Source organism: Perca flavescens, chromosome 7, assembly GCF_004354835.1.
Source record: "Perca flavescens isolate YP-PL-M2 chromosome 7, PFLA_1.0, whole genome shotgun sequence".
NCBI lineage: Eukaryota > Metazoa > Chordata > Actinopteri > Perciformes > Percidae > Perca > Perca flavescens.
Window position 1 is genome coordinate 25,870,664 of NC_041337.1, and position 17,246 is coordinate 25,887,909.

Consider the following 17,246-nt stretch of genomic DNA (forward strand, 5'->3'; position numbering starts at 1 on the left):
CTCTTTCCCACCGCTCCATCCCTCGCTTTATCCCTCATTCATTCAAGTGTCTCTTGTGATGTTGCTTATAAAGCAGAAGGATAGACAGGGACTCATTAAAGTCAGCCCCCCTTCTTTCTTTTTCTCCCTATCTACCTCTCTTCATCTCCCTCTCGCCATCTTCATCAGATGTAATTATGGCTGCACAACGTGGGAGGAGCCTGCACAGCAAAATTATACTTTCAAATCTCCTTCCGCTTCAGCTATTCAAGGAGCGAGACCTACATTTTCAAGCTGATCAGAAAGAGAACAGAAAAATGGGGGTGAAGATGGAAAACAAGAAAAATGGGAAAGTGCAGGGGGCATGTGAAGAAAAGAAAAAAACAGAAAAGAAAAAAACAGGCAGAAGAGAAGCAGGGAGGAGAGGAAAGACGGCTACAAAGAGAATATGTTAAGGAGGAAAGGAGGATGTCAGGCTGTAGCAGTGGCTGTAGTCGCTGAGTTAACAGAACATGGGATCAGTAATGCTGTCAAGCTAGAAAATGCCAGACAGAAAAGCATGCTGGGACAGCACAGTGGGAGGAAGTGCTTAGTTTGGGTACGTGACAGATTTTTTCTCCCCATATTTTCCCTTCAAATTCAAGGAGCCAACTTGTCCTTTAGCAAAAAAAACCTCAGGGGGGGTGGGGGTTCAGTGAATAGTGGGCGGGGTGATACAGTTCATTTGCGCATTGCATTGTGGGAAGGAAAGAGGATGGGAGAAACGCTTGAAACGTGCACAGATTTACTAGCATTGCTCTGGTTGCAGAGGAGCTATAATTGCACTATTTATGGCAGCTGGGTGGCTGTGTTGGATGCAAAGCTACAGTAGGACAGACAGGATGAGAGCAGTAGGTTGACACAGTTCAGAGAGGAGCTGTGTGTTTTTTGCAGTCGGAAGAAATTAGAGAACCAAGCAAGGTTTGGACACAAGGGAGTATCAGCTCTCATCTGGAGGAAGAAGAGAATGAAGGAGGAAGACATGGAGAAGAGGATGAGGTGGGGTGATGTTTTTATTTCTATTTTTAGATGCTGAGGGGTGTTTCGCATCAATTTCATTTGACTGTGTGCGTCTCTTATTATATTTGTTTGTGTCTCGCTCGTGCCACTTGATGTGCATACCTGTGTACCCATGTGGATTTGTGTGTGTCTGTGAGAGATTTTTCACTCCGGTTGCGGTTTCGGCTCAGCAATCACCCAGCGCTGCAGTCAATTTGTGGTTGATTTACCTCTCTCTCCCTCTATTTCTGGTTGATTACAACTATTCTCACTGCACTTCTGTTTTCCACGGGAAGAAAGATGGACCATATTCTATGTGTAGCCATCCAAATGCACTCTCTCTATCATCTGCAGCTTTGAAGTTGGCTGAATTAATAGATGAGACACTGTTGCACCCTGTCTGAGTCAGCGATGATATTTTAAAGTAATCAATAGCAATCAGCTTTGAAAGGGAAAATCAATTACTCATAGTGATGTTTTATATCTACACTGTCCTCTGTCTTCATTTATTATCTTCCTTTTCCTCCTCTTCTTTCATTTTATTTGCTTTCTTTTACCTGGTTTCAGCCCTAAGACTTTTCTTACATCACTAAAGCATACGGCATCATCGACCTGTGTTTAATGACCTCACAGACCCCGTCAGTTAAAACACATGTTGTGCTGCCAAGCAGAACCTAATTTTAAATTCCAGTGGAGATCCGAAGGTTACCAAATATGTATAAGATGATCCACAATACATCTAGAATTTTTTATATTTATAGAATATTTCCATTTTGATGGATTGAAAATATTTCACTTAGTATAGATATGTAGCTTCAATGAAGAGTTGAAACAAGCTGATGTGTACAGAACATGTGTGATATTGTCAAATAGACGAGCTAAAATGACTTTTTCCGAGGGAAAGGTTAAATAACATGAAACCTGTCTCTTCTCTGTCTGCAGGTCCAGGAGTGGCTGTGTCTGAATTGTCAGATGCAGAGAGCTCTTGGCATTGATATGACCACGCCTCGCTCTATGAGCCAACAGCAGATTCACTCTCCGTCTCACCAAGCCAAACCAATCGTCCAGCCTCAGCAGCCCGCACCTCAGCCAATACAGCCGGCAGCAGCAGCACAGCCCAAACCTTTGGCACAGAGTCAGTCCACTCAGCGGCAGCAGCAGCAGCAGCAGCAGCAGCAGCAGCCACCTCAGTCTCAGCCTAAGTCTCAGGCCTACGGCCAGACTCAACCCTATTCCCAGACCCAGCCACACTCCCAAACCCAGCCATTCCCCCAGTCCCAGCCATTCCCCCAGTCCCAGCCATACTCCCAGTCCCAGCCATACTCCCAGTCCCAGCAGTATCCCCAGTCTCAGCCCCAGTCATACCCTGCATCCAAGACAGGGCCCCAAACTCAGCCTCATACCTCACCAGGCTTGCAGAGACACCCAGGCCCTGGCGGACCCCAGACTCAACCAGGGTCCTTTCAGCAAGGCATGAGGTCTGACCAGTACTCCCAGAGAGGTCCCGGGGCTCCAGGAGCTGTTGGAGGTCCCACAGGTGGCCCCAACCAGCCAGGGGGTCCACGGATTCCCCACCCTGGCGCTGTGCCTCTCCCTGGCTTGACCAAGGCTCCGTCCCAGCCCGATTTGGGTCGCGGTTCCCCGATGCACCAGTCAATGGCACGGCACCATGACCAGACCAGAAGCGCCGGCTCCTCCCCAGCCCACAGACCTCAGAGTCAGGCTCCTCCTCCTGCCCAGGATGGCCTGACCAAACTGTTTGGTTTTGGAGCATCGCTGCTCAATCAGGCGAGTACCCTGATCAATGTTGACCCTCTAGCCACCACCTCCACCCAGCCAAGCCCTGCACGAGGCAAAGTGGTGTTTAGTAATGCAACTACTGACATCAAGCATCAACAACAAGGGGCCCCTGGCACCAAACCATTCACTACGGGGGGCCCTCATGCTCCAACTCAAATGGGTGGCCCTCATGCGCCGAGCCAAACGGGGGGTCCTCATGCTCCAACTCAAATGGGTGGACCGTATGCGTCGAGCCAAATGGGGGGTCCTAATGCGCCAAGCCAAATGGGGGGTCCTCATGTGCCGAGCCAAATTGGAGGTCCTCATATGCAGAGCCAAATGGGTGGTCCTTATACGCAGAGCCAAATGGGGGGTCCTCATACGCCGAGCCAAATGGGAGGTCCTCATACACCTAGCCAAATGGGAGGTCCCCAGATGGGCGGTACCCAAATGGGCGGTACTCAAATGGGCGGTCCACAAATGGGCGGTCCCCAAATGGGCGGTACCCAAATGGGCGGTACCCAAATGGGCGGTCCACAAATGGGCGGTCCACAAATGGGTGGACCACATGCAACAACCCAGAAACAGCCGACCAAGCCCCATCAACAAGGAATGGCGCAACAGCAGTCGCCTGTTCATCATCAAAAAGGGCAGCAAGGACAACAACATCAGCAAACACCTGCTCATCTGCAGAAAGTGCCGCAGAAGCAGGAGCCCATGGCAGCCCCTGTGCCTGCTCCAGAGCCTGTGAAGCCTAAAGTGAACTGTCCTCTTTGTAAAACGGAACTGAACATTGGCAGCTCCGACCCGCCCAACTACAACAGCTGTACGCAGTGTCACAGCCAAGTGTGTAACCTGTGTGGCTTCAACCCCACGCCGCATCTGGTGGAGGTAAGATGAGTGTTACACATACATGCTGTACAATGTACACGCAAAGTCTCTCACACACAAATACATATATATGAATGCAAGCAAGACATGTTTGACAACTTATTGTCGTGCACAGTGCCGTTTGAGGAGGAAAGAATACTTTGAACAGATGCAAAACCAGAAAATGACATTTGACATAATACGCTATTTCACATTTTCCACAGTTTAACACAGGTGATAATGCGACTGGACAAATACCTGTTCTCCTAAAGTTGCTGTAATACTCCCCACTCACGATTTGTCATTTTGGGTAGCTATGTTGCCTAATTTTACCGTGTTGTCCTGCTGCTTTTATGTATTTATGTTTTATGTTAAGGACCAGAGCATGTGATCAGAGTGGAGCGATGACAATTTACGCTCCTCCTTTACAGAGCTATTCTTTCCCTCTGCTCCCCCCAATCAAAGTTGCTCCCGGCTACTCAGTTCAATATTGCTCAACTCAGATTTCACACCCTCTACTCAAATCACGCCAAAAAAAGAAAAAAAGCTGAGTTGTATCAGATGAACAGTGCCCATCCCAATTTTAAGCCCAAAACTCCAGCAAAAAGTCAGTCAGGCGCTGGAGGGAGGGCGGCGTTCATCTGCATGTACTTTGCTGCAATAACACAGAGACATGCTTCAAACACATGGTGTGAGCAATACCAGAGCGACATTGGAGTGGGATGGAGCTTGAGATAAGGCTAGACTCAAACATTTAAAAAATCCACTCTGTGCTCCATCCAAAACCCTTAAGGCTCGCGCTCCCCGCTACACTCACATTCTCTGCTCAGTACCACCTAATCATCAGGTGGGTCTTTGCCCCACTTGCACCGAATGCCCTGTCGCCTATAGTGTTCCACTACACATACATATTTAAGAACAAGAACTGTACTCCCACACACACACAGAAACGCACACACATCAGAATCATCTCCTCCCAGACAATCGATACCATTCAGCACTAATAGAAAATGCTTTTCATTTCACTGTTGGAATCTTTCAATTCGCTGTGTGAGTGCAGTTACACCTGAACCTCTCATCTTTCCTCTGAGGAATTCACTGTCTTTTCTCCATTCTCTTGCTTTTAAAATTGTCAGTGTTTATTAGGGCTGGGACGATATGCTTTTGTCCCGATTTGATTCTTTCACGATACATGGGTGCTGATTTAATTTGTATTGCGGTTTTCATTTATTGTGATTCTAGAAGCATCGCGATTCGATAGTATTGAGTATTGCGATTTTCTTTTCTTTAACAAAAACAAAAGTTGAATAATACACTTCTAGATCAGTATATCATGAGAAATTTCTAAAAACTGCATGAACTGCAACTGCAACTGATGTGAAGAATGCACATCACGTCAGTCAGTCAGTCTGACATTTATTTCATTTGTAAAGAAGTACATAATATGCATATTCTGCTTTTGCTCTGTTTTGCTGGAAACAGATACGATGTAGTCGCCATCGCCATATAAACTAAGTAAAATAATTAATTAAAAAAATTATCCCCCCCAAAAAAGCCACGATACATATGATTTCTGATTTTGTTTCCTATCCCTAGTGTTTATTAGGCCTATATTTCATTTTCAATTTTCTGTTTTCTGTTCTTTTACAAACTCTTTTGTCTTTCTGTCCTTCTGTGTTAGCTGTAAGTTGTCTGTTTTTTCTCTCTCTTTCTATACCTCTCTGCCTCCTCCATACCTAATTTGTTTACTTAAATAATAAATACCTGTGATAAGGGAGTGTAGAAATGACTAAAAACAGCTAAAAGGTACATAAACAAACACAGAGACATGCACAACCACGGGGACGAGTGCCAGCATTAACTCATTTATACAGCATGTATCTCATTTTCTTTTAGTGACAAGAGGGAAATGGAAGACCATTGCCTCCTCTCTTCTCTGCCATCCCTTTGAGCTACAGTGGCCTGTATTTGACATTTACATGTTGGTAACAATTGACATTTACAGATTAGTAATTTTGCCTATTTGGAACATAGATTAAAAAGAAACACCTGGTACAAATTGTAACAACACAGGAGTTCATGTTGTATAGCTCCATGGCTTATTCTAAGGTGACCATACTGAAGCTCAGTTCAACTGCTGAGAGATGTACTAACCCATGGGTGATAACGACGATTGGGTCACAAATCTGGCAAACCGAAACAGAAACAAACCAACTTGCTTTGTCAGATAGAATGCTACATGCTACATGCTAACAAACCCATGTCATAGCACCCACTAGAATTTGGGAAAAATCCGCTAGAAGTTACCCAAGAAAAACAAATCAACCAAAAGGATGAATTGGCCTCCAATAGCTGTTAAATGAATGAAGGCTCGTTTTTTTTATAAATGTTAAGAGAGGCAAAACAAGCTTTTTTCATGGTAAACTCCATAAGAGTAGGGCAAAGAAAGAGCATAAAGGAAAGATAAAGGGTGAAATGAAAAAGGCCAATACTCTGAGCTGGACATAAAAAAAAGCAAGAAATGGAGATAAATGAGGAGAAGAAAGCATGAGAGAGTGGAAGGTTGAGAAAAGGCAACAGACGAAGGGAAAGAGAGATAGAAAAATAAAGATAAAGACCAAGCAAGTGCAAAAAGGCAAAGGATGAGAGGAAATGATGGTTTCGAGAGAATCACAAAACAGACATCCTTTTCAATTATGCTTTCTTTCTTTCCTCCAAAGGGATTCCGTTCATGCCACAATGAAACGGGTGTAAAGGCCGACTGCTCTGTCGTCTCCCCTTTATCGATCCAGACGCAGGTTTAGAGGTGAAAAGAAGGAAGAAAGGAAGCAACAGAAAAGATAGGAAGACAAATAAGTAAGGAACTTAGAAGGGGAAGAAGAAAATAAAGAATTCAGGATGTAGGTTTTAGAGTAATAATGCAAGAAATGGAATATTTAGGGAAGAAGGGATGGATGTATGTAAGGAAGGAAGAAGAGAAGTCTTAAGGTGGAAATAAATAGGTGTACAGGAGGGAAGTCAAAGAACAGAAGAAAGTCAAGCAAGGAAAGAGATAAATAAGGATAAAGGGAAGAAAGGGATGATGTGGGAAATAAGCGTTGAGGGAAGAAAATTTGAGAGAAGGAATAGATGAAAGAAAAGACAGAAAGAAGCAAGGATGCGTGTAAATCAGTCAGTCCGTCAGGCAGATTGAGAATGACTCGTGTTGTATTTACTTTGAGGCAGCGTGATGCCTTCAGGGTCTCTGGGGAGTACTGTTGTTAATAGTACTGTACTGTAATGTACTGTCACAGCCTCAAGATAGACCTAGAGATAATATACACAGTTATATACAAGTGCTACTACTGTGTACAGGACAATGAAAAATACACACACACACACACACACACACACACACACACACACAAAATAAAGAGTGGTTCAAAATGTTATTTAGACCGTAAGAAATCAATGCAATTAACTGTTACATACTGTACATGCAGATATAAAGAAGACATATTATATAAAGTGTGTGTGTGTGTGTGTGTGTGTAATGTGGGTTAAGGCCTGCAGCTCTCCAGAAGAAGTGAATGAAACAGAAAAGAGAAAATAGACAGTAGGAAAAGAGGAGGCGAGAGAAATGTCAGAGAGATTAGAAATTAAAATAATGGCAGCTCAAATTCTTTCTTTCAGTAAATTAGAAATTAGATCAGATGATGATGATGATGACGCAGTGTATTTGTTAACTACTATATTTTGAGTCCTAGTAAAGCCAGGAAAAATGGTTGATTAGGATTGGGGAAGATGGAGACCATACACAGAGATGAGGAGGAGGATGGATCAATAGAGACATATAGAAAAAGGAATGGGAAGAAGAAAAAGAAAGGGTAAACTAACTAAGAGAGGAAAAGTATTAACCAGACATGTAGAGCTGAATCACGTGCAGCCTTCGGTCCAGAGGGAACACACACACACACACACACACACACACACACATACACAACAGACAGTAAGTAGAACAGTAGGGAAAAAAATCAAAATTAAATGAGGGAAGTAAAGAAAGGATGGGAAAGATGACGTCAAAGGAGCAATGAGATCACGGAAGTACTTTTTTTTGCTGAGGAGTTTTGACTGATTTTGCTCATCTAAATTGTAAAGGCCTTGGTTTTCTTAGCCACTCTAGGTATAGAAACGACGGCCTGTCAATCAGTTGGTCCGTCCACCACTTTAGTTCAGACTGAAATATATCAGCAACCTTCGGATGGATTCTTTTTGGACATTCTCGTTTCCCGTTTATGAAGTTGACATTGTAGTTTGCATGCTACACTAAGATGGTAGTCATTTTTAGTCATTGTGAGCATGATGATGTTAGCGTTTAGCTCAACGTACTACTGTGCCTAAGTAGTACAGCCTCACAGAGCTGCTACGGCTATAGACGTTGGGTTTGTGCGGCGCATTCGCACGGGATAAGTGAAGTCTGTGTTTTACTCAAATTTACTGACATTATCCCCCGCATATGTTGTCAAGGTTTTCCTTTATAATTGCCAACGCAGCCAATACAACCCCGTATCGCAGAGATACCGATTCGCACTGGACTAATATTATTACACAACCCCCTTTGGCGAAACATGGTAGGTCATTTGCGGTGGAATTTTTACTTGACAAATCAAAGACATTGCAGATTTGCATGGGATTAAGATCACAGACTACCTCCGCAATTATTTCAAATTACTAGAAGTCCCCAAGTACTACTAGTCCCGTGTGAATAGAGCTTTAGTAGGTACTATTTAAACCTCTAAGTCATCTCAGTAGTGACATTTTCACCCCAAAAATTCTACTTTTCTTCAGGAAGTTATTCTCTGCCTTTATAGTTTTTATGCTTAGTAAACTCGCTAAGCGTCCATGCAAAAAAATACAGAATACAACCTTGTGCCTTTACTGAAAATGAATGTGTCTGACAAAGCGGTGCAGATGAGTGTTATTGTTTGAGAATGACAGGGACACTGTGTGATAGAGAGACACGGAGGGTAGCGCTCACTTGATTTATCAATAATTCAGCAAAGGTTTTTTATATATATAAATAGCGGGAGCGATAAAATATGTAAGGGGGAGGCAGCGTCTCCTGGAACAGAAAAGTAAAAAGTCACTCGGTTTATCCTGTCCCTTCTGTGCCTCTCTGTCCTCTTTGCTTCTCTACTTGTATCCTTCATCCCTTCGTTCTTTCCCTTTTCCATATAACATTTATTCTTATCAGTCGTGTCTAATCTAATGGAGCTTGAAAGGGACAGGGAGTGTCTGAGAATCTGTGGTGTAGGCTATGTTGTGTGTATATATAAGCAACAGTCTGAGCTCAGAATTCAACATGAAAATATATTAAACAGAATAACTTAGTGTCTGGTAAAACAGCCTCCTCATGAGGGTCTGAATATAATGGCACGCATGCACGCACACACGCACGCACGCACACAAACACACACACACACACACACACACACACACACACACATTTAGACACATTTAGACACACATCCAGGTGGACTGGGTGCAGTAATCCTAATAATTGTTCCGGCAGCAGTGATGACAGCTGTGAAAGCCTGAATGACAGACTGGACAGAGAAATGGCCTCATTCACTCATTCACTAACACCTGGTTATATAGTGTAGTGTGTGTGTGTGTGTGTGTGTGTGTGTGTGTGTGTGTGTCTGTGTGTCTGTGTGTCTGTGTGTGTGGGTGTGTTTGTGTGTGGGTGTGTGTGTGTGTTTGTGAGTCTGCACATCTGAAGGAAACTGATTAGGGATTGTGACATTTAATCTGCATTGGTGTGTTTGTACATGTGGTGTGTGTGTGTGTGTGTGTGTGTTTGTGTGTTACCATTATATGAGTAAGATTCCAATTGAGAGGCTGGAATCTGCGAAGGACACACCCCATGAAGATGTGTCCTTCAAAGGACCAGAATGCTAGACTGAAACTGCTCCTTCTCCCCACATGAGACTGCCTAAACTCCAAGAAACCAAAGTTGATTGTGCATTCAGGTACTCAGTGTAACGTGAACTGGTAGAGCAATTTTTTTTACTGCCACAAAAAGGCCAATATTGATGGTATTTGGTTTGTCTGGTTGTGGTTTTGCTGGTTTCACATTTCCTGAATATTTACAATGTAGGTGGTTAGTGCAAAGTTGGCATAACCCAAAGTCAGAATGGCTATAATTATTATAATTATAATAAAACCCATTTAGAATTTTGAAAAACATTGGATTTTCCCTGTAACTGAAGTGGTAGTCTTACAGATGTGTTCGGACTGTATTAAGTTACTGCTGCTGCTTCACAACAAAAGCGTTCAACTGTCGAAACACAAAATGTTTTTTATTGTGAAGCAATTACAAGCAATGCAAGTTATTTGTCACCAACTCCTTTTACTGCTCCCTGGTGTTGTGTGGAAAACTATTCTTACCATGAAATCAAGCATGATGGAAAAGAGCTGATTGTTGACTGACTTCTTTGATAAAAAAAATAAAAATAAAAAAAGTGAACAGCAACATACACACCAGTTGCATTTCTGACAGAGTAGTGCTGCCCCCACAACTCTTGGACTTGTATTATTGCAAAAACACATTGGATATGGATATCTAGAGCAATCTAGAGCAGCTTCCATGGTTTTCAAAGTGGTTTTCACAGTGAAAGGAGACTGCTATAGTAACTATCTGTTTACAAAGTCTGCTCACTCACACAGTCAGACACTCTGCCTCAGGAAAATGCCACAGTGGCCAAAAAGTTAACGCGGGTAATTCGATGAGTTTCTCTGTGTCTGTGTTTTAATTATGTGTGAGTACATACAAGTTCCCCGAAACCACTGATTGGTCATCCTCAAGGTTGCTATCAGCACATTAGGGTTAATGGGGTAGAGCTAGTTTTTGATTATTTTCTTCTTCTGTCCCCCTTTTCCCTGCATCTCACTGCTCTCTGTTGTGTTCAGTTATTGTCCCCCACTGCTTTCTATTCCACTAGGGAAAAAAACAATAAAAGAATAAGAAGCTGTAAATTGGTAAATAGAGGGCAGAACACCCAGAGAGAAACCAACTAATGGAGCGACCAAACAAATACACGCCATAAACCAACGTATGCATCTGAAAGATGATGACCAACCCTGATTTACCACACACACACACACACACACACACACACACACACACACACACACACACACACACACACACACACACACACACACACACACACACACACATAGGGAAATAACGGTGTTGCAGCAGCAAAATATCAGACACACAGCACACATACAGAGTATACATTAAATAATAGGAAACAATATAAATGAAATAATAATTGAATACTACACGAGCAATATTTAAAATATATACAATTTGGAAATAAAATGTACAACTGATTCAATAGATATAGATAAACTTAATGTGCAAGTTGGGGAGCAAAGATTTACAACTGTTTCCCTAGTAAAGATAGGATGTAGATAAACCTATTGTGCAAGGTTGTGCAAGGTGCATTCAGTGCAGTTGTGATGTATATGAGTCATATCTCACACTCAGTGATGAAGTGTTAAAAAGTTGAATTGCCTGTGGTAGGAATGATTTCCTGTAGCGGTCCTCTGTTGGACCAGTGTGGGGGGGTGGAGAGGGTGGTCAGGGTTATCCATGATAGATAACAGTTTGTTCAGTGACCTCCTCTCCACCACAGCTTCAAATGTGTCCTGTTTGCAGCCAATAACGGAGCCAGCCTTCCTGATCAGTTCGTTCAGTTCTGTTATCATCAGCTTGTGATGTCCAAGTCACAACAATCCACTTCCCTGTGGCTCTGCAGTCAATTTAACAACCTGTGTGTGTTTGTGTTTTTGTATGCACACTTGCATACTTATCCAACAGTAAACAGGGGACATTTTGGAGCTCCACTGTAGGTCATGCTGATGACCCTATCATAAATGTATTAAACATTTAGCCAAGTACACAATTAGATGTAATCCAAGGGACAAAGGTAGTCCTATTTATAATCAGTACTATTCTATTTGAATGACTATAAATTGTGGTACACACTTGGTCAGTGTATAATGATAGTCCACTGTTGGTAATATAGGAAATGTGTGTGTGTGTGTGTGTGTGTGTGTGTGTGTGTGTGTGTGTGTGTGTGTGTGTGTGTGTGTGTGTGTATGTGTGTGTGTGTCAAAACAAGTTCCGGTCAGCTGTGCTGGTCAGCCTCTCAAAATAGTACAAACAGAATCTTTTTGTTATTTGTATTTGTTTCCTAATCTTTTACTCCTTCCCTCTATTCTATATCTTTCTTTGGCTCCTAATTGTGTTCACTACTGTTCAAGTCAAAGAAATATGAGTCTTTCTGGGAGACTGATCGCATGTTTAAAATAGGTAAAAACTGCATTTTTGCAGATCAAAATTATCAAAATGATCCAAAAATATATAAATAAATGTATCAGCATTGGCCTTCAAGAATTTGTGTCAGTCCAAAACTATTGGCATGCATTCAAAACGAGGGCCAGAAACGAGGAGAGGTGACAATGAGAGAGGAGTCAAAGGTAGCAAATAAGGATGTAGTGAGTCATGCTTCTCTATTTAGAAAGAAATCAGAACAAAAATAGAGGAGAGCAGCAGCAGGAGCGTCAGAGCTCCTAATGGAAGTATGGTTCGCTCCTGCACTTCAGGACATCTCACTACAATTAATAATACAACAGCTCGCCGTCCCCTTCTCTCCTTCTTCTCCTTCTCTCCTCTTTCTCCTCTTCCTGCCTCTGTCCACCCGCCTACTCTCCATCTGTTCCTTTCATCTTGTCCTCTCTGCCTCCTTTTTCATCCTCTGTCTCCCACCCAGATTTTCCCAGGTGGGATTCAAACTAGCAACTTTCTGATCACCATCCTGCTTGGAGTGTAAATACAGTATAGTCTTCCCACTTTCTACATATCTTCATCCTTTTTTCCTCTCTCTATTATATTTCTCCTTTTATTTCCATTTTTCTTTTTTCTCTCTTTCTTACAAATTGTCCTCCTTTGTTCTTACATCTTTACAGGAAACTTCATTTCAGCTTCTCTTTCATTTACTCTTTTTCTTAAAGGTCCCATGGCATGAAAATGTCACTTTATGAGTTTTTTTTTAACATTAATATTAGTTCCCCCAGCCTGCCTATGGTCCCCCAGTGGCTAGAAATGGTGATAGATGTAAACCGAGCCCTGGGTATCCTGCTCTGCCTTTGAGAAAATGAAAGCTCAGATGGGCCAATCTGGAATCTCCTCCTTATGAGGTCATAATAAGGAGCTCATTGTAGGACTGGCTCTAGTGGCTGTAATTCTGCACCAAGGCTGAATTTCGGGAAGAGACTTCAGATACAGTATTAGGGGACCACTAAGGTCTATATAAAAGCATCCAAAGAGCATCATGTCATGGGACCTTTAAGTCTTCCGCAGCTCTCTCTCCCCTTCTCTCTTTCTCTCTTAGAGCTGTTAACTTATTCAGTACACCAAACTGCTTTCGCCTTTTTTTAAGAATTCATACAATATGCATTGCGAAACCTGCAAGACAAGTAACTTTTTCTGCATGTGTTGTTGGCTTTTTTTCTTCTTTTTTCTCAGCCAGTTACTTAACGAATTGGTCATCAAAATCATGACACAGAAAAAAGATAACCATCTGGTAGTCTGACAGTAAGTCTTAACTGTAAACTCTCCTCACTGAAGTGGATGCATTGGTTTCTGAAGGGCATTGAACTTGCAAAGGTGGTAATTTAGCATATTCACGATTGGAAATGTTGTCCTCAGAAAATACGCAGGCATCTGTTGTATTTTAAAGTCTACAGTAGTCAAGATGTCAAAGCTTGCAAATTCCTCATATGTATTTCAGAGATTGACCTTGATTGAGTGATGATCACTCAATAATCTTATGTAGCTTCAGTGATGAATGAGCTGATGCAAAATATGCTGTATTATGTAACATGGCATTACATTGTGGAAAGAAATTCTAACAGAAGTTGTTGAAGGGGATATATTAAGTGTTTGATGTAGTTGAAAACTATGTACTGTATTCAAACAAGTCGTTGCCAAAGCAGTGAAATGAAAATAGATACCATTATTGCTTTCGGTTAAAGCGTCACTAAGTATTTGAACTGCTAATTTCAAAGTCATTTAGGCTGACATTTCTCAAACTTATAATAAATAATAAATCGAAACCCCAAATACTCCCAACAGGTTTCCAACCAATTCTTCCTCATGAGTGAGATTAAACTGATTCACTGTGATGCCCAAGGAACGCCTTTAATATTTGAATTTGAATGTATCTTGAACATTTTAGTCGACTGTTTGATGTTCGTTCAGTGACCTAAAACTTTCTCAAACCATATGTATGTACCATGAATCCCCATCAAAACCTTTTATTATTATTTTTTTTTTATCTAGATCTCCCATGCAGACTTCAAACTCTTGAAATAGTACTCAGTATTTTTTTCCTTTTAGACTGACGTCTGTGCCTGGCATTGCGTGCTTACTTGACTTCTCTGTTCTTTAAATACCTGCAGATGACGTATACTGAGACAGTGCGCTGGGTTTGTCTCACTTAGTTTAGTCAGGCGGGTGTTGCAAGTGTTATTTTAAGATGTTTCTGTTAGTGTGATGATGCCAACGACTGACAAAGACCTGCCCGACATTCATTTGTTGTGACATAAACTTAAAAAAACTGACATTGATTATTGTTATTTTATTGTTCCTAAAATTAGATTAGATTAGATTCAACTTTATTGTCATTGTGCAGAGTACAAGTACAAAGACAACAAAATTTAGTTTGCGTCCAACCAGAAGTGCAAAAAAAACAAAACAGAAAAATGCAATGTGATATTCAGGTATAGACAGGTGGTGCATAGGCAGGACAAGAAATATATTGCAGAGTTATAAGAGCAGTATAAATATGGCTATGTAATATGAACAGTGTATGAACAACATGTACAGATATGTGCAATGTAGTAGCAGTAACATTATAATAGTAGTAAGAATAATATAGATATATGCAGTGTATTAGCAGAATATATAATAAGAAAAACAGAATAAATATGGATATTCTGTATGAACCATATAGACAGATATGTATAGTATGTACAGCTATGTGCAGTGTGGTAACATTATAAGAGTAGTAAGAATAAGTGTATGTGCAGGATGAATAGTATGAAGAGCAGTAGAATATGGCTGTGTGTAGATGTAATATGTACATTTGTAAATAAATAGAACAGTATGGGTGGGGTAGGATAGTGCAAATTGTCCGGGGGGTGGGGGTGGGGGGTGGGGGCTTAGTAGGTTAATTGTCACCGGGATGCAGAGCTAGAGTTCAGTAGGGTGACAGCTGCAGGAAAGAAGCTTCCTCTGAACCTGCTGGTTTGGGTGCGGAGAGCCCTGAAACGCCTCGCGGAGGGGAGGGGGGGTGAACAGTCTGTGGTTGGGGTGGGAACAGTCTTTGATGATGCTGCGCGTCTTACGCAAGCATCGCTTGCCCTGGATGGCCTCGATGGAGGGGAGTGAGGAACCGGTGATGCGTTGGGCAGTTTTCACCACCCTCTGCAGTGCTTTCCGTCGGAAGGCAGAGCAGTTGCCGTACCAACCTGTGACACAGTTGGATGAGGATGCTCTCCATGGTGCAGCGGTAGAAGTTCACCAGGATCTGAGGAGACAGGTGGACCTTCTTGAATCTCCTGACGCTGGTGAGCCTTCTTGATCAGGGTAGAGGTGTTGAGGGTCCAAGAGAGGTCCTCAGAGACGTGGACACCCAGACACTTGAAGCTGGTGACACGCTCCACCTCAGTCCCGTTGATGAGAATGGGGGTGGAAAAGACCTTACCAATGTAAAATCATTTTTAACCTCTATTACTCCTTTTATCCGCCCTCATCAATCACACTCACTTTCTGATGGAGTTGTTTTGTGTTGTTTTCCACCTCACCTTAACCCCCTCCGATCACTCCTTCTTCTCCCCCTGTCCTTAGTGTTTACCTCCTAATTCTCATCCCTTTCCTCTTCCTCTAATTGTATCCCTCTGCCTTTCATCTCTTCTATTCTTTTCTCTCTCCACAGTCGTCTCTCCTCTTCCTTAGTCTGACAACATCACTGTTTGTGTCCTCCTTCTCTCCTGTCCTGCAGGCCTATACTTTCTTTTTCTCCTCCACATCATCCTCTATCCCCTCCTCCCTCACTCATCCCGCTCCTGCATCTTTCCCTTTCCTCTTCTACCCATGTTCAGCCTTCTGTCCTCCCTCTTCAGTCTGCCTCCACCCCTCAATCTGTCTACTCTTTCATCTTCTCATCTCTCCATCCTTTTCCCCTATATTTGCCTCTTCTCTTCCTCATTACATTCCTGTTGTGTGCAGCTCTTGTTGTTTGGATGAGTTACAGCTCTATCTCTGGCACTTTTGTTCTTTTTGTGTTTGTTTCTGCGACTATAAAGCTCCCTGCCAGAATAAAAGGCTGTGCTATAAAGCAAGAATTACATTTTTTTTTTCTTTAAGTTTTCACCGATGTGTATGTTGTAATATATTGCTATTGCTACTACCTTTTGTGACAGCAAATTAGGTAGTAAATGATAAAAGACGCAATATTTTTTTCATATAAGATGAAGGTTCCACTCTTTTCATCAAACTTCATTCAAATTGCAGCAAATACACGGCGGAAACACTTTGAAGTGATAGAGATCTGTGAGCTAAATGACAGACAGAATCGTAAATGTCTAAACACTTAAGTTTGACTTATTTTAAATGTACCAACAACAGTGTGTAGAAGTAAAGAAAATGAAATGTGGTTAGATTTGTATATTTGTGAATTTGTGATGAAAGAATAATATTTAAAGCACAGAACTAAAAGCACTGCAAAACAACATTCAAAAAGCAAGAGAGCATTTTACCTTTGATTTAAAGGCATTGTGTGTTGCAGCATCATCTGAAAAATGTTCAGTAACTTACTTTGTTTAGTAATTATAGTTGGATATGCAGATATACAGTGAGTGGCAGTGGTGCAACAGATAAACTCATAAAGAAAGACATCAGTGGCAGGAGAAGTCGATGAGAAGGAGGGCAGTGAGTTTGTTCCCTCTTCGTGACCACAGAGGAGGGGCTGGGGATGCTTGCAAGGAAACATACTGTTCCAAAATGTGTCCTGCTAAAATTTTCAGGAGTGCAGGTGAGCACATCCTCTATAAATAGTTCTATAAAGATAGTTATCTGTGAAGATACTCCTTCATCACAAGCAGTAATTATGTTGGCTTTAACTAAAACATGTGTTGTTGCTGAGCTACGGCTCCCTTTTTAGTCACTGTATCCGAGCAGCTTTTTATTTTCATCTTAAAAAACACTTTGTGCATGTAACATAAGTCAAGAAAATAAAGGAGTGTATCCTATGAGAGTATTTTCTTGTCCTATGTCTGTGTTGTTTTCCCCTTGCATGTATGCAGGCACAGGTCGCGGCTCCCGTGGCAGACCACGCTACCCCCCATCTATACTTAGACTTTTTATCTTTTTTTGACTTTTTATCTGCGATGGACGTCAAAAAGTGCTGGTTGTTGCTGTTTTGCACATAGCTCTTGCAGTCTTTGGACAATCGAGGGTGTCA

At 42.0% G+C, this 17,246-nt stretch overlaps 1 protein-coding gene across 1 annotated transcript in view; it reads left to right on the forward strand.

Moving 5' to 3' along the window:
• The window catches only part of bsna (bassoon presynaptic cytomatrix protein a), a 131,247-nt gene that overhangs the window by 32,696 nt on the left and 81,305 nt on the right, over positions 1–17,246 (forward strand). Inside the window, exon 2 of the mRNA XM_028582620.1 lies at positions 1,960–3,687. Coding sequence (XP_028438421.1) covers positions 1,960–3,687 — 1,728 coding nt within the window. The remainder of the gene's footprint in view (positions 1–1,959; positions 3,688–17,246) is intronic.